The sequence below is a fragment of the Empidonax traillii genome, unplaced genomic scaffold, assembly GCF_003031625.1.
Source record: "Empidonax traillii isolate 1590-97213 ecotype Southwest subspecies unplaced genomic scaffold, ASM303162v1 scaffold423:size1405600, whole genome shotgun sequence".
NCBI classification, from domain to species: domain Eukaryota; kingdom Metazoa; phylum Chordata; class Aves; order Passeriformes; family Tyrannidae; genus Empidonax; species Empidonax traillii.
The window spans coordinates 151,948-176,712 of record NW_020955616.1 but is presented as its reverse complement, the minus strand read 5'-3'; the positions used below and the strand labels follow the sequence as shown (position 1 = coordinate 176,712).

Here is a 24,765-nt window from a genome sequence, read left to right as displayed (position 1 = left end):
GATAGAAAGGGGTTATTCCTGCTGCCAGAATACCTTTTCTAAAGCCTCTCTAATACAGTCAGAAACACATATACTACAAGCTCAATGAATTAAATTAAAATCCAACTGCACAAGTGAAATGGTTCTCATTTCATTTAACCATGACAAATGAGCAAAAGTAAAAAACAGTATCTGATCCCTTTTGTAACTGAAAGGGTTTCTGAAAGAGCATAAATGTATCTCAAATAAACAAGGACAACTCGAAAGCACTGCTTCAAAGTGTTCTCAACACAAAGAGAAAGGTCTCCCAGTGCAACCACTGACAGCTGGAGTTTTTCTGTAATTATCTTATTTTTCACTATTTGCTTCAATGTTATCTATGAAATTAGATCTTTAAGAGCACATGCAAGGAAAATCTACTTCAAGTTGTTCAATGTGGAGTGAAGTATTTATCTGTTACTCTTAAATATTTCTAGGACTTCTCTTTTTTTAACATTTAAAAAGCCATTCAACCACAGCAAAGATGACAAGAGCTGCATTTCTGGCCACTTTCCTACCTAAACACAGCCACCAAACTCAAAGTGTATGCAAAGTTATTGTACATCAGCAGAATTTTAATTTAGGAAATATCCTCGAAGTCAAGAAAAATTTGTAGTTATTAAGAACAAGCACATTACCAGTGGTTAATGACAGCATAGCATCCTAAGACTGATTAGTATCAAAAGTAAACGAAATAAATTCTACATTTTCTTCACTGAATTGGAGAAGCAGCAACTCACCAATTTATAGCTGTCAGTGGTCTACTCTGGGATAAAGAATTGACTGGTTTGAAGAGAAATTGAATAGCAACATGACTATTCTGAAAACATACACGCATAATGAAGATATATGAGCACATCTGTTGCAAAGACATGCACTGGCTAGCGGGAAAGAAAGGAAAAGCAAAATCAGGTTAAGAAGCAAGTCACAAGCGACTACATGTAACTTAGGGTGAAACAAAATAACAAGAAAGAAGAGGCTGAAACAAAAATAGAATAAGGCATTTATCTAACAACCAGCTCATCTCAATGTAACGTAAATGCCAGGCTGCAAACCTGTATAGACACAGTTGTTGGCTTAAAGGCTCAGTAACAGAAAAGATGAGTGGTGTTATCAGCTGCAACAAGGAGAACAGTCAAGAAGTAAGAGGAAGAGTTCAGGGTTTGACCCTTTTGAGGTTAAAACTCTTACCTAGACATTTTTCTATACTGATAGAGATCATGGCCAAAATAATCTAAATACCATGGCTTTGGCTAATTTAAACTGCAAACAAAGACTTATACTTTTTGACCTTATCTGGTTTTGGCTACAATCAAGTTAATAGCTTGTACCATGCTTGCATGTTTTGGATTTGTGATGAAAACAGTTTCTATAGCACACCTATACTTTATCTGTTGCTGAACAGTACTTACACAGCATCAAGGTCTTTTAAGTTTCTCACACTGCCCCACCAGCAAGTAGGCTGGGAGTGCACACGAAGCTGGGAGGGACATAGCTGGGACAGGTGAATCCAACTGGGATATTCCAGACCATATGACATCATGTGCAATATATAAAGCAGGGAGAAGAGTTATGACATTGGCCTTCCCAAATCACCTTTATGCATGATGAAGCCCTGCTTTCCTGGAGACGGCTCAACATTGCCCTGCTGATGGGAAGTAGTGAATTAATTCCTTGTTTTGTTCTGCTTGTGTACGCAGCTTTTGTTTTACCTATTTAAGTGTCTTGATCTCAACCTGTGAGTTTTCACATTTTTATCTCCATCTCCCTCATCCTACTGCAGGTGGAAATGACCAAGGCAGTGGAATGGTATAACTTTTCACAGCATCTATAAAGTATTTTCCAACAGTTCAAAAAACTCAGTTCGAAACCCATAACCTGAGACAATAATTCTTGGGAACACAAGTCAAGGTAAGTTAAGGGAAGAAAATTAAAATAAGGAATGGCACTAATCTAACCACAACTCCCCATTTTTTTTGTGGGGAAAAAGGAAACTCAATTTTTGATTCTTTTCTAGTGTGTATAACTGCCATTAGATTTATTAAACCAAAACAAAAAAAAATAAAAATCATAACAGTATTCTTGGGCCAAAGTAGTCATCAATATACTAGATGCAAAGAAAGAACTATCATTCAGTTATAACAATAAAACCTAATCAAGTTCATCAACACATTTGTCAGTCTGAAGGGAAGCAGTGAGCTATAACATGCTATTTAGTATGACATACTTGCTACTAAGAAAAAAGCATATTTAGCATATTAATATGCTTCAAAACATATGAAACATTAAATCTAAAGGTACCAATACCATATGTCTTAATGCATAAACTTACAGCACAAGGAGCCCATTCTCCTGTGCTAATTTCTAGTATTCATCCTTTGGAGGGGCACAATGTTAGGAAGTGGCTGTGAAAAACCACTTGGATGGATCTGCTGTGAAATATACTTACAATATAAAAACCTAATTATAAGAGTACTATTCCAATCAGCACCTCACACAAAGCAGTGTTCATGGCTAGCAAGGTAAGAAAGAAAAGACAAAAATGCAACCATGTGTTCAAGTACTGCTGCAAGGGATCATGTTTTCAAAGTAAACTAAGATTTAGGGAAACAGTTTGCACTAAGTACTTCAGTACCACGCTGTGTTATGGATACATCACATGTGCCATCACAAGTGATTTACAGAAAGACATAAATAGTCTTTAAATCCTGGGTTTGGCAAAACATACATGGTTGTCCCAGGAGAAGAATTTACTAAAGAAACATCTTCAAAACATTTTGGCCAGGAGGAAGACAGTAATATGGGAGGAAAATGAAAACTAAACCCTGACAGCTGATGGTTAACACAGCAGAAACACAAATTCAACATCAAGTTTTTAAGTATGCAGAAATGCATTTACTACATTTAACATGGTTATCAGAGGAATAGTAACTTATTAAATTGCTCCAGCCTAACATTACCTGCTTAAATTTGCCACCTAACAGACCATCAGTGTGCCAGAGCAGATAGTGTAACTGAAACTTTAACTGACATGTCCTCTCAATTTAAAATAAAAAATACAACCCTGAAAAAGCCACCACATACAAACAACATAAAAAAATCCCAGAACGTGGATACAGATGGTTTCAAATCACTAACTAAAAATCCAAAAAAATCCCAGAAATTTACTTTACTAAAAAAGACATTTTCTGAGACAATTACCATTTGAACACGAAAAAGGTTTAACCAATAATGATGGAAATATTACAAGCTAAACAGTCAGGTAACTGATATAAAAGATTCAGTAGCAAACCCATTATATGGAGAACATGTCACATCTCCACAGGTGAACATTTAGAATGTCACAGTACAAACATTGTAGCTGCTGCTATTTGACACACTCTCATAGCTTAAAAAGGAAACAGTTTTTTATCACATCTGTTTAGTTTCAGTTCAGCCTATAACTGAACTTCTTCCTGAAGAGCAAGAGATCCTACATGGTATTATTTTTTAACCCAACACAAATAATGCAGGGGGGAGGGGAGGAATTATAGAATATGATTCATCACATGCATGAATTCCTTCTCAAACTACACACTTTCCTTATGAATGAAAAAACAGAAGGATGCATGACCACAAAAGACAAAAGTGTCTTTTAGCATCATTAGACTTCTAAGGTTGCTTCAGCCTCCATTGTTGTGAAAACAAAATGCATCTCCAGGAATTCACAAAACCTGAACATTCTCATTGATTCCCTTTTTTTTATTTAATTTTTTAAATTAGTTGTATACATTATAATTTTTCATATATATACACACAAATAAAATACACACTTTAAGCCTCTCAACATAGTATTATTAGGTTCTTTCCAGTTTCTATTATATTTTCTATACCAATACTGCACAAATACAAAACATTAGACTAAGAGATTATTAGAGTTTTTAAAAATAACTACTGTGTAAAACCGTTTCCCTTAACAGAATGTAAGGTACAAAAGAAAGTAAAAATACACCATTTTAGTAATTTACTAATCCCTATTAACTAATGGCTTGATATAGTATTAAAACTGCTATATTGCAGCTAAAAAGCATTCAGCAGACAGCAACTCTCATCAGCTTTTCCAACAGGTGGGTTAGCTTAATGTAAGACTTAACAGCATACCAATTTTCCAGTTAAATAGAGGTTTTAGTTTATATAAGGACTCAAAATTTTTTTGTAAAGTGACATTTACAAAACATAAGATTTGAAAAAGAGGAGAGAATGCATTAAACTGGACCGGGCTAGAATATTTCAGTTGGAAAGGTCCTACAGAGCAAACATTTGCACTGGAATGAACAGGGAAATGTAGTACATAATGTGCAGTATTTCACAAGAAACACTGCTATCGCTTCACTAGTCTTTATGTACAGAACCTCAATTTTTTTCAGTCAAATGAATGTTTCTAAACTTCTGCAATTATAATTCGATTTTAAAAGAGTAATAAGTCCCAAACCAAAAACAGCTGACAGCCCTTGTAAAGGCTCTAGATCGGAATGAATAAAGTTTTTGCAACAATTAAATTAACCAACAATCAAATGAACACAAATTTCATACATCTAAACTTACTAAACAAAGTTTTCACAAATTCTTTAATTTGGCAGGGAAAAGCTGAAGTGTTTCACTAGCATTCCTCCAATAAACTTTTAAGTGTGTAGATACCTGTGCATATTATAAGACATCCTTGGTCCAAATAAGCATTACTGAGCATAAGCAAGGTGTAAGAGAAGACTTTGAGTCAATTGTGAAAAGTTTAAAGACTAACCTAACGATGATTTTTTTTCCAGAGGATATATCATTTACAACTCTAAGTGTTCTTTAATCATCCAGCTGAAACAATCAATGTAAAATGAAATAAAGTTGGCTGGCTCTTCTTCAGCCAAAATGGCCATGAAAAACTGCCATCTGATTTCTGCTTAATAGCAGAAATCCTACATTCCAGTCATCATGGAAATTTTCTTTGATCTCAGTCAGGCCACTTCAAAACATTAGGGTTCACAACACAAACAGAAGCTTTTCTCCTCTGAAAGATCTAAGTTAAGAGAGGCAACTTTAGCAACAAAGTAATGCTCACTTCGACATGAGTATGAACTTACTGTCATTTTAGACTATATTGCCATTGTAATAGTCCAGTTTCAAGCTAGTATTGGGAAAACCCCAAGATGCACATGCAATAATAGCAGCAATTCAGATGGATAGGGATGTTTGTTAGGATTAAGTTATACAACAGAAAAACTGTATATTTAAAGACAGCAATGTGAAAAACAGAAATACCTTACTTTTCAAACACAAAGCTTTGATATTGAAAGCAGTAAAGACTTCCAGTTTCATCCACTCAAAACCCAGTGCATGAGACAACATTCCAGCAACATGAATTTTTTACCTGCCCTCTGAAGAGGCCCATACTTTCTACTAGTGTTTTACAAACTTTCATAGCTACATTAGACATTATGCCACCAGTTATTATTTTCATATATTTCAGTGGCCACAAAGCAGAGACTATGAACTAGGCACAGAGTAGATTTTTCTTCTGAACTAATCTTGAATTGACAAGTCTATTTCCCACTCCTAGTAGTACTGTAACAGATTCTTATCTGAGCAAAGACAACTGTGTGGTAAATTGCAGAATTAGATACTTTTTTCTGTTTCCTTTCATAAAATTATTAGGCTGGCACTGGTGACAAAAACAAGTTTCTCTGCTCCCGCCTCTCAGTACACAAATCTTTGTGCAACCCTTCACCTCACACTGTCACAAGCACAATCACAAGGTGAGCCAGATCAGGGAATTAGTCCGGATTACAACAAACCAGTTTTGCCAAGTTAATTTTAACCCAGAGTGAGTCTCTAATCTGTTACTGCAAGTGACTATATAAATATTATGTCAACGTGGCAGGGGGAACAAGCACACCAACAGAATGGTCTCCTTCAGAGGCCAGTGTTCACGACACTGCAGCCGGTATCACATGAGGAAATGCAAAGCACTGCTAGTTCTTTTTCAGAGCCAATTACTGCATCCTACTCAACACGTGATATTCATCCTTTCAGACAACAGCCAGCACAAACACCTTCCAAATGTGATACTAATCTTACTTGTGACTTTCAGATAATCTCCACAATGTCTGACTTCCTTGTCTACACAGAAGCATTTTCATACTGCTTGCAAGTTCTTCATAAACATTAAAGTTAGGTTTGAAATAAAACCACTCACTGCGGCAAGCATTCATCACGACTTATGAAGTGTAGAGTACAATTTTGAAGACTTGAAGCAAAAATTTCTACATCAACTGGAGCAAACAGGTTGCACAATCATTCTTCAAATTAGTCTTCTTGACATTTTATTACTGTTCATAAGCAAATTTGTTCAAGAGTTTTTTTTTAAGATACTTTTCTAGTCACAAACACTCTTACTGACCAATTAGGGACTTCAGATTTTCCATATATATAAAAATGAAGTTAAGACTCCTGTCAAACTTGTATTATCTTAACTTCCCATTAATGTATCTGGCAATGTTATCTACCTTAGCAACTAGATGCATCCACAAGTAACTTTAAAGCATCTCTTTAGAAAACGTTTGGAATTGTTACTATTTTTGTAAAGAAGGATTTTTGACCATTTCTGTTTAAGTCTACCAGCTGCTGGAAGTTCTCAAACTGCAACATTTTGACACCAATACATAGAAAGGGTGGAGATCACAAACAGTACCTCAGCTGCCATCAGTCTGACACAATATATTGTGGGTGACTACAAAGTGATAGTGGGCAACTAGATGGTTCCTCCTCTCGCAGCCCTGCAAATCGGCTGCATTCACCACTATTAAATACCTGTAATTTACTTGCCGATAGCTTAATATAACCTGTCTGCTCTGTACAAGGAGTTTGACTTCTTTGCTTTGACCTCAAAAACATCAATTAAGAGAAGTATTAACATTTACACACACCTAAAACTAGCATTTTCTACAACTGTAACTGTAAGAGATACCAGTTCAATTATCCTGAAGCAAAAAAAACAGAGCACATGACAAATTCAAAACTACAATTTTAAAAAATACAAACCCCTTAAGGCAAAATTCAGATAAGTATCTGAACACCATGGAGCAACTGCACAGCTGATTTCCTCGCATTTAGTAGTATCCTTACACTTAGCACTTGTAGTCCCAGGATTAAATGATAAAAAGCTCAAAAGCAGGAAGAGAAGATTAAAGGAAAAAGCATTAGCACCAGACTGAGGGTGTATATGGGGTACATATGGGGTAAGAAAACACAGGCCTACAGAAGGGAAAAAAACCCTATAGTTTCCCTGTCATACACTCTGAAAACGAGTCATTAATTGCAAATATGCCAAATACCAATAACAGCCCACGTTTCTAGCATTTGCCATAAGCAAATAGGGAAAGTTATGTTGTTCTATCAGTTTCTTATGTTAATTCCACTCATAGACACAGCCTTTCCAGGGGGGTGGGAGTGGGAAGGGAAATAAGCCCTGCTGTCAAGTCAGGGTGAAAAAAAAGAAAAAAAAAGACCCGAAGAAGCCACCCAAGCCAACCTCCTCGTGCTTTGCAAACTGAAACAACGTTGACTCCAAGCTCCCCTTACGATCCGGCCACCCACATCACAGTTCATGGGTCAGCAGGGCCTGAGAGCGCAGGAAGGTGCCGGTTTCGTGTCACCCGCATTCCCAGCGACCTTCGCAGGGAAACAATGGGCAGCGCCTGGGAACAACGGGGGAGCCCCTCGCACAGAGCCATCAGACCGGGCCCCGGCCGGGCTCCCCGCCCTGCCTTCCGCGGCCAGGAAGGTCCCCCTGGGCCGGGGCGGAGGCTGCGGGTTAAGGGCGGCCGCCCCTCCTTCCCTGTCTCCCGCGGCCCCGCACCGCCACAACCCGCACCTCCGCCCCGCCTGACACTCAGGCTTGTGTGCGCCCTGGGGCAGGGCAGGGCGGCATCCCCGGCTAGAGGAGCAACAGGCAGCCGCTGCGGCCCCAGGGCCGGCCGGCAGCACCTGGAAAGGGCGCCCCGTGGGGCTAAATCCGCCGGGGAAGGGCTGGGGAACAGGGTGGGGCGGCACCACATCTCCCAACCTCCCGGCTCCCCCGGGAAGGTGCTGCCTCCCTCCTGATACGGAGGCCGCCTACACGGCGATGGCAGAGAAGATGACCGAAAAGAGGAGGAGAAAAAAATAAGGCAGGGCAGCTAAAGGCGGCCCCAGCACGAGGGGAGGCGCTGAGGGCCCTCGCTGGGGCTTCCCTGGTGGCGGGATCCAAGGGTGCCCTGAGCAGCTTGTCTGGAGAGACGGCCCGTACCGGGGCACGACAGGCCCGGCCGGAGCGAGGTCTGCCCGGGATCTCCGCATGGCCACGCTCCATCACACCCTCCATCCCCCCTGGCGGATGGAGCTGGGCCATACACTGGGGCGGGACGGAGGCCACGGCCCCGCGGGAGGGGAGGGCAGCGGGCACAGGTAATTCCCCCCCACCACCACCTCCCCCGAGGGCCCCGGGACAAGGGGCGGCAGCGCCATCTGCGCGGCAGCACCGGCCAACCGAGCGGCGGGGCCCGGGCGGCACCTGGGCAGCCGCCGGGTTACATCACCGCCCCTTCCCCGCCGTCCGTCCCCCGGGGCGCGACGGCCGTGGCCACATGGCAGCGGCAGCACCCGCACCGCCCGACAGGGGGGCGGGCAGGAGGATGAGGAGGGCGGCTGCCGGCAGGGAGGAAGGTGCACGCACCGGGCCGCTCCCAGTCGGCGGTGGGAGGGGTGGCGGCCGGGGCTGCGCGGCTGGGCCAGGGGAGAGCGCGGCGCGCGTTACCTGCCCGGGTGGCTCCCCAGCTCCCTGTCGCTCAGCGCCGCCGTGTAAATCCGCCGGTATCTGTCGGCCAGGGCCTTGCCGGAGAGCAGCAGCTGGTATCGGCTCCGGCAGCCCAGCGGCGGCGCGGGCAGGGCTCCCAGCCCGCCGGCCGAGCCCTCCTCGGGCCCCATGGGCCCCATGGCCGGAGCGGCGCCGCCAGAGGAGGAGGAAAAGCCGCGCTCGGCCCCGGCGCAGGCGGCGGCAGCTCCCGCAGAGGCGGCGGCGGCTGCGGCGCTGCTCATCCCCCTCCCCGCCCGCCCCCTGCTTGCGGCGGCGCCGCCTCCTGGCGCGGCGCGGACACAGGCGGCTCCCGCTACCTTCACCGTCGGGGCACAGCCATGGGGAGGCCGCAGGAGCCGCCGCAGGAGCCGCCCTCCGGGCTGCGCATCCACCCGCGCCGCGGGAACACCCCGCTCTTCCCCTCCTGCAGCGGCGGCTCCAGGCCCCGGCTGCCTGCCGCTCTCCTTCCGCCCCGGGCGCACCGCCCGCAGCCGCCGAGCCCCGGGCAGGACCGTGCGCCGCCGGGACCGGGGAGGAGGCGGGGGGGGCGGGCTGGTCGCTTCCCCCTTCCCGCTACGGGCTGTGTGTGGCAGGCGGGGGGCGGAGACCGGCAGCGCCGCTTCCCCTCCGGAGTTTGTGCCCGGCGCTGCCACCGCCCTCTCCCCCACGGCCGCCCCGGCACCGCCTCCCTCCCGCGGGCACCAGCGCCTACGGCGCATGCGCCGCCCCGCCCCTCCCCGCCCCGCCCGCGTGGCCCTCGGGAAAGCCGGGATAGGCGGGAGGGAGCGGCTTGTGCTTTGGGCTGGCTGTGCTGGGCTGCTCCCACGGCCCGCGGGGAACCCCCGTGTCACGGCCGTGTGGGGTCGGGCTGCAGGGCCCTGTTGGGAGTGCGCGTCACAGAATCCATTGGATTGGAAGAGATTGGAAGAGATCCATCGAACACCACCATGTCAACTAGACCATGGCACTCAGTGCCGCGTCCAGTCTCTCCCTGCGCGTGTCCAGGGAGGGTGACTCCATCATCTCCCTTCCAATGTCTAATGACCATTTATGTGAAAAATTTCTTCCTGACATCCAACCTAAACATCTTCCTAACATCCAACCCTGGCGCAACTTCACACTGTCCTCTTCTCCTGTCGCTGGTTGCTTGGGTGAAGACCCCAAGATAGCTGCGATCTCCTTTCCAGGAGTTGGAGGGGAGGTCTGTGCATATTTTATTGGGGTGTCCGGCTGTGTTGAGACAGTGTTAGCAACGGCAGCGTTTGCAGCCGCGTTCCATCACCCTAAAGCCCCACTTTGGAATATCAGCAGCGTGGCTTGGGTGCAAGAAGCCTGGTGTGACCAACTGCAGCAGCTGAGCCCTTATGCACCAATGCCCCACACCTAGTTTTTGTGCTATGTAATGCTACCTAGGCAGGATGTTTTTCAGGAGGAATATCCCCTCTTACTTTAGGCAGAGTTCGCTAAATTGAGTTGCCACATTAGGTGACATTTTCCTTAAGTTGTCTTCACTGTCTCCAGGACAACTTACCTGCTCTTGGAGGATAAGGAAGGCATGGCAGTAGGCACTTTCTTATCTTCAGGTTTCCTACATCGTTGCTTCTTATCTGTTGGAATTGTAGCCCTGCAGTTTTGCCACACTTTCTAGTGCTTTACACAGCTGAAAACTTCAAGTGTCCAGACCAGAATATACATAATAAATAATAATAAAAAATAATTTTAAAAGTCATCATGCCAAATGTGACTTGGTTTGCAGACTGCAGAAAATTGTTATCCGAAGGATGTGTGTGCTGTTGTATTTTCTTGTTTTTAATTCTACCCTCCAAAAAAAGGGCCTAAATAAAGCCTGGAATTCCCCTAATTATAGATAAATATTTTTTTCAAACGATTTCTGCACAACCATAGAATCACAGAATATAATCACAGAATACTTGAGATGGATGGGACCCACTAGGATCATCAAGTCTCCTGGCCTGCACATGACAACCATGACAACAGAATTACAGCATATGCCTGAAAGCAAATAACAGCAAATATAAGGGAACTGTTCAACTGTCATCTTTCTTAAGCTTGTATACTACCCACTGATGCTTTTGAAATTCACTGAGGATTTGAAATTCAAGCTGAATTTCAAATACTTCTCTTACAGAAAACTTGGGATGTTGAAACCAGTGAATTCATACAGATTTTCACAAAGGTAGCTGTGCAGGTAGCAGAAAGACAGCCAGAGTAGTGCCACCACTGAAAAAAAAAGCTACTTTCTGATGCAGTTAGAGGTACTAGAGACCATCCAAGAAATATTTAAAGCACAAATTACATAAAAAGCTTTTGATTATAATTCCTACACTCTAGTGGGAAAAAAAAAAAAGAAAAGAAAAAGCAAATAGTAATACAGCAGTAATCAAAAGGAGCCATGAGAAAACAAGTACCATGTCTTATGGTGTTAACTACCACCAAATCGCATTCCCTCTGAGAATCAGAGTAATAGGTCTTTGTAGCTCCTCTTCTAGGAATTCGCTAAAATCATACCCACAGACAAGAACCAGAAAAACAAATTTAAAAAACCCAAATCAATAACCTTACCCCCAAACAAACACAAACCCCTATGAAAAAAGCAAAACCAGAACCCCCCCCCACATTTTAGCACATCTTTAAGTTTTGTTGAAAGCTGTTACTTTATATCCAAACAGTAATTTTTCCTTCACCAAACACACACTGTCTGATGAAAAGGCTGTCTTCTGGTATAACATTGTCTGTCTCATCTCAAAATTATTCTTCTACACTAATACTGCTGTACTACTCTAATGCATGTGCCATGAAAACTAGGTGCTGGCAAACTTTTGTGAAAGTGATGCAATTTATTGTAATTCTTACATATTACTGCAAACTCTAGAATTTGTCTGGGCTTGTGTTGTACAAAGCCACACACAGTGCACTGAGCACTGTTCTTTGCAAGCTACAGCTGCTACTCCACATCTTTTTTTCTCTCAAGTGTTTTTGCTTTTGGGTGAAACTTGCAAAGTGCCCACAATCAGAGACCACCTTCCATAAGCTTCAATCTGTGATGAGCAATAGAGTTTGACAATGTAACTAAGATTTGCCAAGCCAGAATAACGTTGTACCTTCTTGTAGTCTACTTCCAACCTCTTTTTCTCTTCTTTCAAAATACAAAGTGGTGTCCAGTTGTGAGGCTGTTAATGGCACCAAGTGGGAGCTGGATGTTCCATCCTCATTCATAGCTATCTTTCTTTTTCTTGCTTGGTCCTCCAAGGAAGCCACCTGTTCTTTTTCTTCTGTGTATGTATGTATTTATTTATTTAATAGGACTGTGGTACTTATATTTCATATTCTGACTCTGATCCTGAGCAACAATATCAGTGTTGTGCCATGTAAGAACATTCAGGAGTACATATTTCATCTAGAAGAAATTTCATCTAGAGGAATATCTACCTTATGCTAGATTTGATATTGACTATACTCCTGTGGTTCACATAAAATTATTACCAGTTCAAATCTATTTCTTTGCTTGCTGATTGTTGGTGTGTTTTCTGTTTGCTTGGAATTTTTGTTTGGGTTTTGTTTGTTTGTTGGGTTGGGTTTTTAAAGTGGTAGTATAGTTTTGGAGGCTGCATCAGGTTAGCCCTTTGCTTTCTGTAACTGCAGAGGTCTAGCAATACATATTTGAAAGATGGATTTATTACGCCACCAAAACAAACTCAGTCAACTGAGCAAAGATACTTTGTACTTTGAAAGCAGAATATGTCTTACTACTGACAATACTCAGCTCTTTTCCTGTTTGCAGACATCTTCCTGCTGATACAGAATGAAGTGCTTTGTCCATCAGCCTCTCCCTTTTTCTTTGAGGTGGGGCTGTCAGCAGTTGTATTCATTCACTTGGCAGGTTTGTAAATAAGTTTTAGCAGAACTTGTTCACTATCACAACTCCCATGGATCAGCATTGTACAAATGTGAGTTTCACCACAGCAGAACAATTGCCACCGGGTAATTCCCATATCCTGCATAACAAAATGTAAAGCAGAAAGTTCCATGATTTCATAACCTAACCCTTATAGCTTTTCAATTATATTTCCAGGTCTTGTTTTTTTAAGCTTTCAAAATATTATACAAAACAACATAGTAATTTCTTCACAAGCAATCAGGGAATACGGAATATAATAACTTCAAAATATGTAAGATAGTAAGTTTACGTATCAAATTGAAGCTGGGGTATTATGAACCATAGAATTCAGTACTTCTGCAGTAAAACTTGCAATTTACTGCAATTAGTGATGCCAAAATTCTTGATTTGCCTGAAGCAACTAGCTCTTACCATCACATTTTCTCCACAAATAGCACTTAAGCCAGTAATAATGGCAAAAAAAAAAAATCTTTTGGTCATTAAGCTTATGTCACTGACAAGACGTTGTGAGGCAGGTCATAAGTTTAGTTAAAAGGACCATTTTTCAACACATAGTTCCAGAAAAGCTGAAGTCCATTTTGGCATTTTTACTCTGTACTATAAATATGTATTTTTTTAAGTTGTCAGCATTTATTTTGATAATTCATTATTTTTGGGGACATACACGCAGAAACTCCAAACCCACAAAACTTTACAGCACAATTCTTGTCCTGTGTTTTTCTATTATAAAGAGCTCTTTAATGATAGAAGGCACAGGACAGGCACTATACTGCCTCCATATTAGGGACAAGACCTTCTTTTCCATGCTACAATGGAGATTCTTGTTCCTCCCTATCCAGTTGTTTTCCAGGTCAAATAATGGCACTAACTTATGCTTACCCAGGTTTAGTTATGATATACAGCACAAATGAAGGAAAACAAAGCTCACATATTTTAAAAACAGAAATAATTTAAAAAATGCAATTCTGCAAATTAGTTTGCTTTGTAAAGTTTTGGTTTTATAAGTCAAGTTTGCTTGTCAAGAGGTCCCTCTATGCACTCCTTCACCCACTTTTGGCTTTATACTATTTATTCTGCAGGTGCTTAGATTTTAATTCTACTTTAACCAAGCTCTGTTGTCTTCTCATTTAAATGCTTTCTTTAAAATTCATTTAGTACACACCAAAAAAAAAGTTGTGTGAAGTAAAACCTTACAGCTTAATGCTGAACCATGTATATAAGCTTTTCAGTTAAGATAATGACTTCTTTTAGGTGGGGATATCAACAAAGAAAACCCAGCTATTTACTTCTGCCATGGTAATATGACTGGCATTAGACTAAATAAAAATAGGTACACGTTGAAGTAAAGATGGTATTTATGAGTAACTTTTTCCTTTCAAAATTGCATCAATTACTATTTAACAGTATTCCACCAGATTTCCTCACACATAGAAATTCAGACTTTATATATGTATATATCTAATTGTCTAAACCAGCTATGCATTATATGAAGACAAACACAGTTGAAGAAATATTACCAGGGCATAATCTGCAATCACCCTGAAGACCAAGTAAATAAGTGCAGAACGTTTTAACCAGCAGCGCTGAAGTGTGCGAATGAAGCAGCAAAACCTCAAAGAATAACAATTTAAAAAAAAATACTAGAAACCCACAAAAAAGACAAGTCATGTTTTATAACATATTGTTGCTCTGAAAATAGTATATAGTTTAAAAGGAAGATCCAGTGTGACTTGACGTTCAAATCACACGTCAGAATGCTTTGAAACTCGACCTTGGGCTGAAACTGGACTGAAATTTGGAAACTTCAAGTCCTTTTCACTATAACATATGGAATAATGGATGAGGAAACATAGAATGAAGAAACAAAGACTAGGATGTAAACCCATTGAGAAGTCCTACCATAGAAACACAGGACTGCAAAAATCCACATGGGTCCTCAAGACCAGTCTTCTACCAAAAATGATGAAATGTGCATGAGAAACTATAAATACTGCATCCTTTACAAGAACACCTGAACTCTATTAGAAACTAAATCAGCTTGTCAGAGAAAAAAACCCTCACAGTTAAAACATTTTAATCTGCAATAATCCTGAATATCCCAAAACCGAAAATAGGATGAGATTGTATTTCCATTTTTTCCCATTTTCATATTTCCACACAGGACTGAAATCACTTTATTGAGACATCTCAAATGGATAAAACAGGTAATTTTAAATTCAAATTCCAGACTCAGAGCCAAATGCCAGCAAAATATTTAGAACAATCACATTGTCAGTGAAATCTTTGGAAGTCTAGGTAGGAAACTGTATGGATGGTGTTGTGATCACAGGGGAACAAAAGCAGTCTAGAGTGCAACTGCTTAAAACCTCACATAGTTATCCATGGATATATTTTTAGTAACTGTTTTCTTGAGCAACTGTAAATTAAATTAAGCCCTTTCAGGCTTTGTGTTGTTTATAAAATGCAGAGTCCCGGGATTCAGTTAAATTAATAGCTCAGTGAAAGTGAACTTTCTCCGCTGTTAGTTCAAACACCCAGATACTTTCTACACATGAATCATCACACTGCATTTACTGAACTCTGAGGTATGTGTGTATACCTGTTGCTGCACTAGCCACTTTATTCCCTGTGAGGTTTTTTTTCCTGTAATCTTATAATTACTAAGGACTACTTTATTAGTCATCTAACAGGTGATTTTCTTATGAATATGTATCAAAAGGAACCTTCCATTTCAACTGATCCTGAGAACAAGCACTGCTCCCAATATTTCTGTGAGCTTATAGTAAACAGTTAAACCAAGAGGCAAGCTCCCAATACACAGTTTATTATTCTATTTACATTTTAATGCTTTTAACTTTTCAAAGCAAATGGGCAAAGGATACTTGGCCATTATTTGTGGGAAATTCTGCTTATCTACCATTTCCTGTGCTAAACTCTGCATCTGAAGTTATGGATTTTGCTAGTTGTGCTATGATGTACATACAGTTTAGTAACATGCTTATAGTACTTTGGGAATTGGCCCTTTTTTCTGGAGGCTTGTAATTGATCTGGTAAGACTGGGAATGGATCTCACACAACTGGCTTCCTCAATTGCTGCTCTCCCTTCCACTCGCATTTCTCTAACTCAGAATTAAGAGTCCATTTAATTAACCCAGTTCTTGTGCTGCAAGTGGTTTTGCTCATCTCTATTTAGAAGCATCAGATGCTGTGCCTACAACAGTTTTGAAGGCTTTATTTTGAAGAATTTCCCTCAGATCACCATCTGCTATAAATTAATCCAAATTATATATTGTTGTATGTTTTACCTTCTTTCCTTCTGTTTGCTTTTTCTTAAAGCTTTAGCATGATTTATATTGTGGTCTCATTGCTGGAGTCTCAAATCTCACCTCTTATTTTTTAGTGGATAGTGTAATTTGACATCTACAGGTGCAGGATCCATGAACTGTTTATAGCATGTACACATGTCAGAATTGCAAGAAATTTAAGATAAAGAATAATTATGAGAGCAGAGAGGTAACATGATCAGTCTTTGGAAATATTCATCCTAATTTGTATATCTGAGAACTGAGCAAAAGTTCCTGAGAAAGTGACCTAACATCAGTTACAGTCTACTTAATGGTCCTCAATTTTGGTCCTTTTAAAATTGCTTCCGTTTTAGAGGGAGGAACACCTGAAGATAGAAAAATCAAGAAACCTATCAAGAGAGCAGTGACACATGAAAGGAAAACCTAAAATACCTGCAAATGGATAAAAATTCCAAGGAATAAATGGTAGTAGAGTAAACAGAGCTATGACAAATAAGAAAAAGTAAGCCACACCAGAGTACAGTGGTATACTGTCCTGGTTTCTGCTGGCATAGAGTTACTTTTCTTCTTGGTAGCTGGTACAGTGCTGTATTTGAATTCAGTATGAGAATAATGTTGATAAGACACTGATGTTTGAGTTGTTGCTGAGCAGTGCTTACCCAAACACAAGGACTTTTCAGTGTCTCGTGTTTTGCCAGTGAGCAGGTGCACAAGAAGCTGTGAGTGAGCACAGTCAGCTCAGCTGCCCTTAACTGTGTAAAGGAATATTCCATACTGTAGAACATCATGCTCAGTATACAAACTGGGGGGCTGGCCAGGAGCCACCAATTACTGCTCAGGGATTGGCTGAACATCAGTCAGCAGGTGATAAGCAATTGTGTCACTCATCAGTTGTTTCTCTTGGAGTTTATTCCTCTCTCTCTCCTTTTCATTACTATTATTATTATTTTTATTATTATTATTGTAGTAATATTATTAATATTATTATTATTGATTTACATTGTTTCAGTTATTAAACTGTCCTTATCTCAACCCAAGAGTTTTACTGTTTTTTCCTGATTCTCTTTCCCAGCAGGGCAGGGCAGGCCAGGGAAGTGAATGGCTGTGTGGTGCTTAGTTGCTGGCCAGGGTTAAACCACAACATATAAATACACTCAAAAAAATGTCTGCATCCATCAACACTTCTTAATTATTACTCAAATGCTACTGACCCACTTACATAAAGTTATTTTCTTGGAGTACTTGAGTACTTGCATTACCTTGAAGTACCCAGGCACTTTTCATTCCATTAGCACTTAAGACAGATATTAGGAAAATATACAGGACTAAGTTTTTTTAAAAACTAACTGATCATAGAGATGAGCCACATAAAGAAGTCTAAAACCCCTAAATCGAGATTCAAAGATTATTTTTTAAATGTTTTCCCCTTGAACTATTCTGGTACTTAAAAATCTTTTAAAAGGAGAGAACTAGAACACTAAATTTGTGCTATCATCAGAAGTACAAACAGAATGACAACAATAATTACTCCGTAATTATTTTAATGTCACTCCTTAGGTAACAGAAAGGACTGCAGTGCTAGACAGCCAAAGATGAAACAGCATTAGCTACGCTCTTACAAAAAATAGATCTCATTAAGTAAATCTACTTTCTCTCTTTGGCAGAAATACAAGTATGGGTTTCCAGGTTAGTACTACACAATATTCCAACTCAGATGTCAACATTATATAGAATGCAAAATAAGTAAATTATTAACTTAGCTGATGAACAAGTAATTCTTGAGATGTATCAGTATATGTGCTTTATCCTTATTAATAGAATTTACTTCTATGACAAAAAAAGGCTCTTGCAATTGACCAGATTCCTATTCCACTCTTACACTATAGAACAACTGAAAAATTAGTGCTGTACAAGAAACCTCCCCTGCAAAAAAACCCCACCCTGAAAGCTACTTAATGCTTTAATTCTTATAATCAAGTTACTTAGTATTCTATAGGTAGAATATGCTTTCTAGTATCACTACTAAGAAAAATAATAATTACCTCTGTAACTTTTTTTTTTTGGTAAAAGAGAAACAGACCACAAAAGTAGTATAGCTGTGATACCTTCTAGCTCTGTACAGCTACTGCAATTAAACAAACAGGTTTTATTTTACAAACTCAAAAAAAAAACCAAACAGCTCTTATTCAGTTTGTCATGCAAGCAAAAGCATCCTGTTAGCCTTCAGTTCATACACCACCTCTCACCTTCCTTTCATTTTCTCACCCCCAACAACATTGTTCTCCCTGAGCTTGGACTGCCTTTAATATGGGACTGCCTTAAGCTGGGAATCATATACTACCTTAGTGGATTCACAGCTATGTACTACTTTATCTCAAAGTGAGGCAGGTTAATTTCCTGAAGTGTGTAACATCTAAGCACAGTGTTATCGCAAAAAGGAATTAAAGTAATCCTTGATTACAGAATGGAGAAGTGATTCTGTCTTTTTACACCATATCATTGAGTTGTACCTATTCCTACTGCCATTGCATTTAGTAGAAGTACTCCTAATTGAGTTTAGGTTGCCATATAAAAGTTTGGATAGAAACATCCTTCGGATTGCAATACAAAGGCGTTTAGCTGGAAACAGGATTATATCTGCCCCTACCTGTTGTCCATGCCCCAGAGGTCAGTGAAGACATGCAGTTTCTTATAATGTTGTATATTTGTTGGTATATCAAAACCACTATTCATGTTTCATGAAGACATTAAAGAAGTATTTAGAAACAAATGACTCACCAGCAAGCACTGATATGGGCATCTGTAAGCTCTGACCACAAAATTTAAAGTTATAAGAATAGCAACTTTTAAAGTAGCAACTGTGTGAACTACATTACAATGCTTGTTGCAATAGTGCAGTTAGGAACCAAAGATGATGACTTCTAAATATTCTGTTAAAAAGAGTGTTCACCAAAATGCATTCTTGTTATATGAATTTGATGCCAGGCTAGTATTCTCTGTTGTAGAAATAATTAGATATCAGGTGAAGAAGCAGCCATATTTTTTAAGTAGAGACTTATCTCTTTGGATTACATCGATATCTGTTTACACATCCTACATTTTTGTAGTCTACAGAGCAAAAACCAGAATTTATATGTCAAACAAACTTTTTATGATTGATTGACTATTGAGTAACTATAGAGCAGGTGGATTTTTAGACAATTTGTTTAATTTTTAATTTACAGTTCCCTTTTTTTAAAAAACTGGTGTAGTACATTTCCTAACTAAAAAAAACCACAAACAAAACAACAACAACAACCAACAACAAACAAACAAACAACAACCAACAACAACCAAACAAACAAACAAAAAAAACCGCACCACACATCCAAGGAATAGAAATACAAGAATGATATTCAGTGAGGCTTTACCCAGAAATGAATCATCAGGTTTGTGAATGCTGTATCTGTATAAATCCATGTAGATAGAATCCAGTTGGAGCAGCAGACAAAATAAGTAGTCGTATATATCCATATATATCCTTCTGGAGCCACTTATAGGTGATGTGAGACTAGGACTGTTTGCAGTGTAGTGCTCAGAAGTAATCTGAAAGCATGATGTGTAACTCTTGAATTTAGGATAACCTGAAAACCTTAAAATCTCATTCCATTCAAAACACTTACTGGAATAATGATTTTAAAGCAACAAATTATAATATAGATTTAGTTAGTTACAATTTGATGACAGTTCCAATTATTTCCTGCTCACAACAGTCACACTTGGAATAAGCTGAATGATGACCTACAACCCCTTCTCTAGAGTAACCATTCTTGTCAAAGAAAGAAAAGACTTATTTTATCTAATTTTATTCATCTAAAGGTTAGGCATCTCAGACTAATCTGGCTTAAAATTTAACTAAGTACATATCTCAGTCTGTCACTAGTAGCTAATAATCAATATCTTCCATGCAGGATTCCTTCATTTTCACCACCTATGTGTGTGTTAGCTGTGTTGTCTACACTAGATAAGCTCTTTCCAGAGTAAAAAGAAAAGACAAAAGTATCTCCAAAGAGCAATTGCCCTCTGGATGCACCCGCCATATTTTAATTAAAGCTTGAAACAGATAAATAGCATATAAAAACTTTATACTTTTTTTTATCAGGCAGTTATGATGCATTTTCCAGTTTCTTTACTCATCTTGATGCAATGAAAAGTAGCAAAATATGAAAGCAGATGTGACTTACAGTGCTAGTCTTTCTAGAGTGTGTTAGAAGGCCATTTACTTTGGTTACAGGTGAGAATTGAATGCAATTTAGCTTTGATTAGACCTCTGTTCTATTGTGAGAGCAAGCAAATTCAAAATATGTTTATCTTCTTTAGCCCTCGTACTGTTAATCATTTTCACCCAAGTTCTTACAGTCTTTTCACCCAAGCCTTACGAATCTCATTCCTTGACCTCCAGAATAAAAAAAGTTTTATTTCAGAGACCAAGAATCTTGCTAATCAGCTACAGCAATTTTGTTTTCCACACCAGGACGCCTTTAGCTAAAGCTATATTGCAGTGTCCCAGTGTAGTACTCAGACTTCAATTATTAGAAAACTACTGAATGCAGCTCATCTTATTAATTTTTCCATTGCACTTAAACCAGATATGGTTTGGGTTTGGGGGTTGTTTTTTTGTTTTGTTGGGTTTGGTTTTGGTTGGGGCTTTTTTTTAGTTTCGTTGCAGGTTTTTGGTTTGGTTTGGTTTTTTTCTGGTTTTGTTTTTGTTTTGTTTTATTTGCCGTTTAGGGTTTTTTGTTGGTTTTGGGGGTTTTGTGGTTGTTTGGTTTTTTGTTTGGTTTATTGTTGTCGTTGTTGGTTTGGGTTTTTTTTTATATAGGATCTGCTCTTGACTGGTGCTTTAAGTAGCTGGATCAGCCAATCCCTTAACTTGTTCCAGTTTTAGGCAGTTCTACAACAAGTTTTCTCTGCTTTTAAAATTTATAATTTTGGTTTTGCTCAATCTTTTTTACCTCATGAATTTCCAGAATTTTACTTCTGCTATGTTTTGAGAAAAATAGAAAAGCTGGGATTTAATTTATGCTTGTCTGAATCTGAACCTCAGTTATCATGTTTATGCTGAGGCTGTAGGCTATATAGACCCCTGCAATTTTTATATATATGCAAAGATAAGGTGATCCCTGTCATAGAGTCAAATTTTCCCTAATATTAAAGAACAGTCCAGAAATAGCTCTTAAAAATTCAAGGCCTTCTGATTTTTTTTTCCTTAGCAACAGCTCTGTATAAAAATTATGATGAAGCTGCCAAGGCTATCTGGCTTTGCAGAAGCGCAGTGAGCCAGAAAGTAAGTTTAAGAAGTTGGCTTTATTTGCATAAAATTAACTAAATTATGCACATGCTGATAAATAGGAGTTAGTTCACTGGTAAAAGAACTCTAGTTATTATTTAAAAATCTTATGTGATGTCAAATAAAAAAGGATAACTACACCTTTAGGAAGTTGGTATGTCTTGGATGCTTAGTAATTTGTGTTTGAAAGCACCCAAGTTCAAAGCTAACTTTTATTAGTAACTTAGCTATGGTGACTTGGTATAAAAGCCAATTTAAATTCAGTTTAAATGAGTGTAGCTAATGGCAGATAATCTAATGTTTTATAAATGCTTTGGAAATTAATATGTTGGGTAGTTTAGGAAGTCTAAAAGGAATGAAGAGGAAAGAAATGTATTTCTTTTAAGAAAAATGTTTCCCTATAATATGTTTATTAATGTGAAGTTATGCTTTCTGCCAGATCATTTTATAGGTAAACAAGCAACCAGGCTGGAACTTTGATTCTAATAATTAAATAAATTAAAAATTGCTCCTTGATTTCTACTGAACAAAACCTGTAACATCCTTAATAATGCTATATAATAATCACTACTCCAAATCAAATGCAGCAAAGAAACAAGTGTTGACTGAGTCCTAGCTAATCGACAACTGAACTGACAGCCAAAATTTTAGAGCTTTAAACGTTGCTTCTGGAAAGAGGTGGATCAGCCATCACTACACTTCGGAAAGGTAGCCTCATAAGAAAAACAAATTTCTACTCTTTATTTTCTTATTTGATTTCCTTTCTGCTATACTAGTAGCACATAAGGCAATCTAAACTGTGGAATGTGGGGGCATGTCCCAGTGTCTGGGGTCCACCTACACACTCCAGCTACATTCCAGCTTCATATCAGATAGAAAGCAAACCTTCAGCCCTTTCGTCCTCTTGGGTAGGAGAGCATAGGGAACAAGAGGTGACTTTTTTGTGTATCAGCCACAGAACTAGTGCTCAGAAATATTGACATGAAGGAATTTCTTTGGAAACTGTGAAAACGCCTTGCAAATTAATTTGTTTGGCAATTACAAGAAACAAGGACACTCAATAGAAACAATGATTAAGACTAGAGAGAGAAATGGATTAGTAAAATGTTAAGAATATAAACAAATTAAAGAGAGATCAGCCAGTCAGCCTGATAAAATTAACGAAAGAAATATAGTTGCAAAATAGATTAACTAACTGCTTTGGGCAAAACTGAAAACAATTATGTACTCCTTTTAAGACTGATGGTGATGACAAGACTCTAAGGACTGCTGAACTTGAAGCTGTGCTTCATCTGATTATTTGGTTTATTTATATCGAAGAAATAGAGATATTTCTGCTTTTTCCAAATCTGCTTTCTGCTCCGCAGATTGCAGTTCATTCTGTGAGAGTCACCTGTAGTTTAACCAGCCAGTGTGTTAAAGCATTTTACAGTCCAAATTTTTCCAAACTAATTTTAGGCAAATAACCAGAGATCCAGTATTGGGAATGTAATTGCCTTGTGTCATGGCAAAACCACGACACCTTGACTCCTAAGAGTGGGTGACTCAGATTCTAGGTGGGCTAGTTTGTCATCTGGAGGTGCTGTGGAGAGTGAGTCTTCCGTCTCTTCTTCTTCCATGTCTTTAAACAGAAGCTGTGATGGCATAAATTGTGAGTCTGGTAAGGAAAGGATAAGGATAATCCAAGATAAGGAAAATCCAAAGATTTATCTGATGTCATTCAAGCTACGGGACTTTCTGAAAATATAATATTTTCTTGGTTTCAACACTAGATAGATAAAATCTTAGTCTGATGAGAGAGGCATCTCTCATTAGTATCACAATTAGTATCACAACAAAAATCATCTTGCTGGAATATTTCCTATGAAAGAAGTTTTTCTTCCTGTCTTTCCAGTCAGATTTTGAGTTGATGAGGAAATGTGCATGATGACTCTGTTTTTCAAAACAGGTGATGTACATGGGGAATTCTTGCTGAAACACACAATAATTTTTGCAAATGTATCCCGCTTCCAACACCTTATATAAAATATATTCAGCCATGTCACTAAAGAGTCTTGAAATCTGGACTGTGTAGTCCCACACAGAGGTGTAAAGACCAGGTTCTCCTCAGCACTGTTTTTTGTGGCTGTTGCTCCATTTGGAGGGGAGGGATGAGTTCATCTAACTATATCCCCTCTATTTGAAGCATGAGAGGAAACAGCAAAATCGTAAAGCAGTATTTTTGGTTGCACATATTCTCCTGTGTTCTGGTAATAACATATTCTCTGGGATTTTTTTCATGCTTTCCACTTTAAAATTAATTTAGGTGCTTTAAATGTTAGCCTGAGATGTTACTGGCTCAAGATCTGACTGGACATAAGCCCCCCTGTTCCAAAAGTACTGAAAGAACTGATGATCTTTGCTAGGAGTGAGTGTTCTCATGGCAGAAACACAATTCTGAGTCATTGCCCGAATACAACTGATGAGCATCACTTGAGATGCCCTAAAGAATGTTTGATGTCCTATACAGAGGACCTGCAGGTACAACACAGGTTCTGTGAGAGACGTGCACTTTTCTTCAGTGGCAGCTGAAGTCAGGGAGGTACACTTGGTGCCTTTGTGAAGGCCACTAAATCAGACCTTTTTTGACTATTGAAATGAATACATGTTCAGGAAGGATCTCAAGTCCATGGACTGACAAGGCAGAATTCTGTCGTAAACAGAAACAATCTCTGGAAATTCTTTCTGGAGCCAACAGATCATTCAGCATACATCAGAATAGGGAAGCTGAAGTCTGCCTAAGTGGTTGGCATTGAGATAAGTATGCTTGACGTGATTCTTGCTGCAAGTCTTATCCCAAAGATGATAGTAGACTGTGAGATAAGAGGCCTTAGTAATGTAATTGGATCTATAAACTGGTAACTGTGCAGGTTGCTTCATAGTTGAGAGAAAAGTGCAAGTTGCCTATGAAACCCCAGAGCAGACTGCTTTAATGGATTTGGGACAGTTAAAAATGATCTCATAATAGTAATTTGTGTGAAATCCCCTTCTCTAGTCCCATGCAAGTTTAACACAGACTTTCTGAGATTGCTGAAACTAGTCACTGCTCTGTGGTGGGATTCAGTAGTCCAAAAGCAGTTTGCTCAAGATCTTTATTCCATTCAGTGGGCTGAAAAGGTCAATCTGATAATTTTGCCACATAACCAATTGTGCTTCAGTTGTCCAGGAATGCAAAGAAGAGAGGAAACAACTGACTTCTCACTCCATATCCCCAGAAAACCTAAGATTGAATTTGGTCATGGGGATATATGTGCCATGTCTACTTCGCCTGCTGAGTCAGGAAGCTCAGTGCAAG

The 24,765-nt window shown here is 39.7% G+C and overlaps 1 protein-coding gene across 11 annotated transcripts in view; it reads right to left on the bottom strand.

Moving 5' to 3' along the window:
- MYCBP2 (MYC binding protein 2, E3 ubiquitin protein ligase) overlaps positions 1-9,342 on the bottom strand; it is a 177,824-nt gene extending 168,482 nt beyond the window's left edge. For 10 of the 11 annotated variants that reach the window (XM_027894283.1, XM_027894284.1, XM_027894291.1 and 7 more), the window contains exon 1: positions 8,840-9,342. In XM_027894283.1, coding sequence (XP_027750084.1) covers positions 8,840-9,120 — 281 coding nt within the window. In that variant the 5' untranslated portion in view covers positions 9,121-9,342. The remainder of the gene's footprint in view (positions 1-8,839) is intronic. The other variant, XM_027894288.1, reaches the window with a different exon arrangement.
- Positions 9,343-24,765: the final 15,423 nt, after the last annotated feature.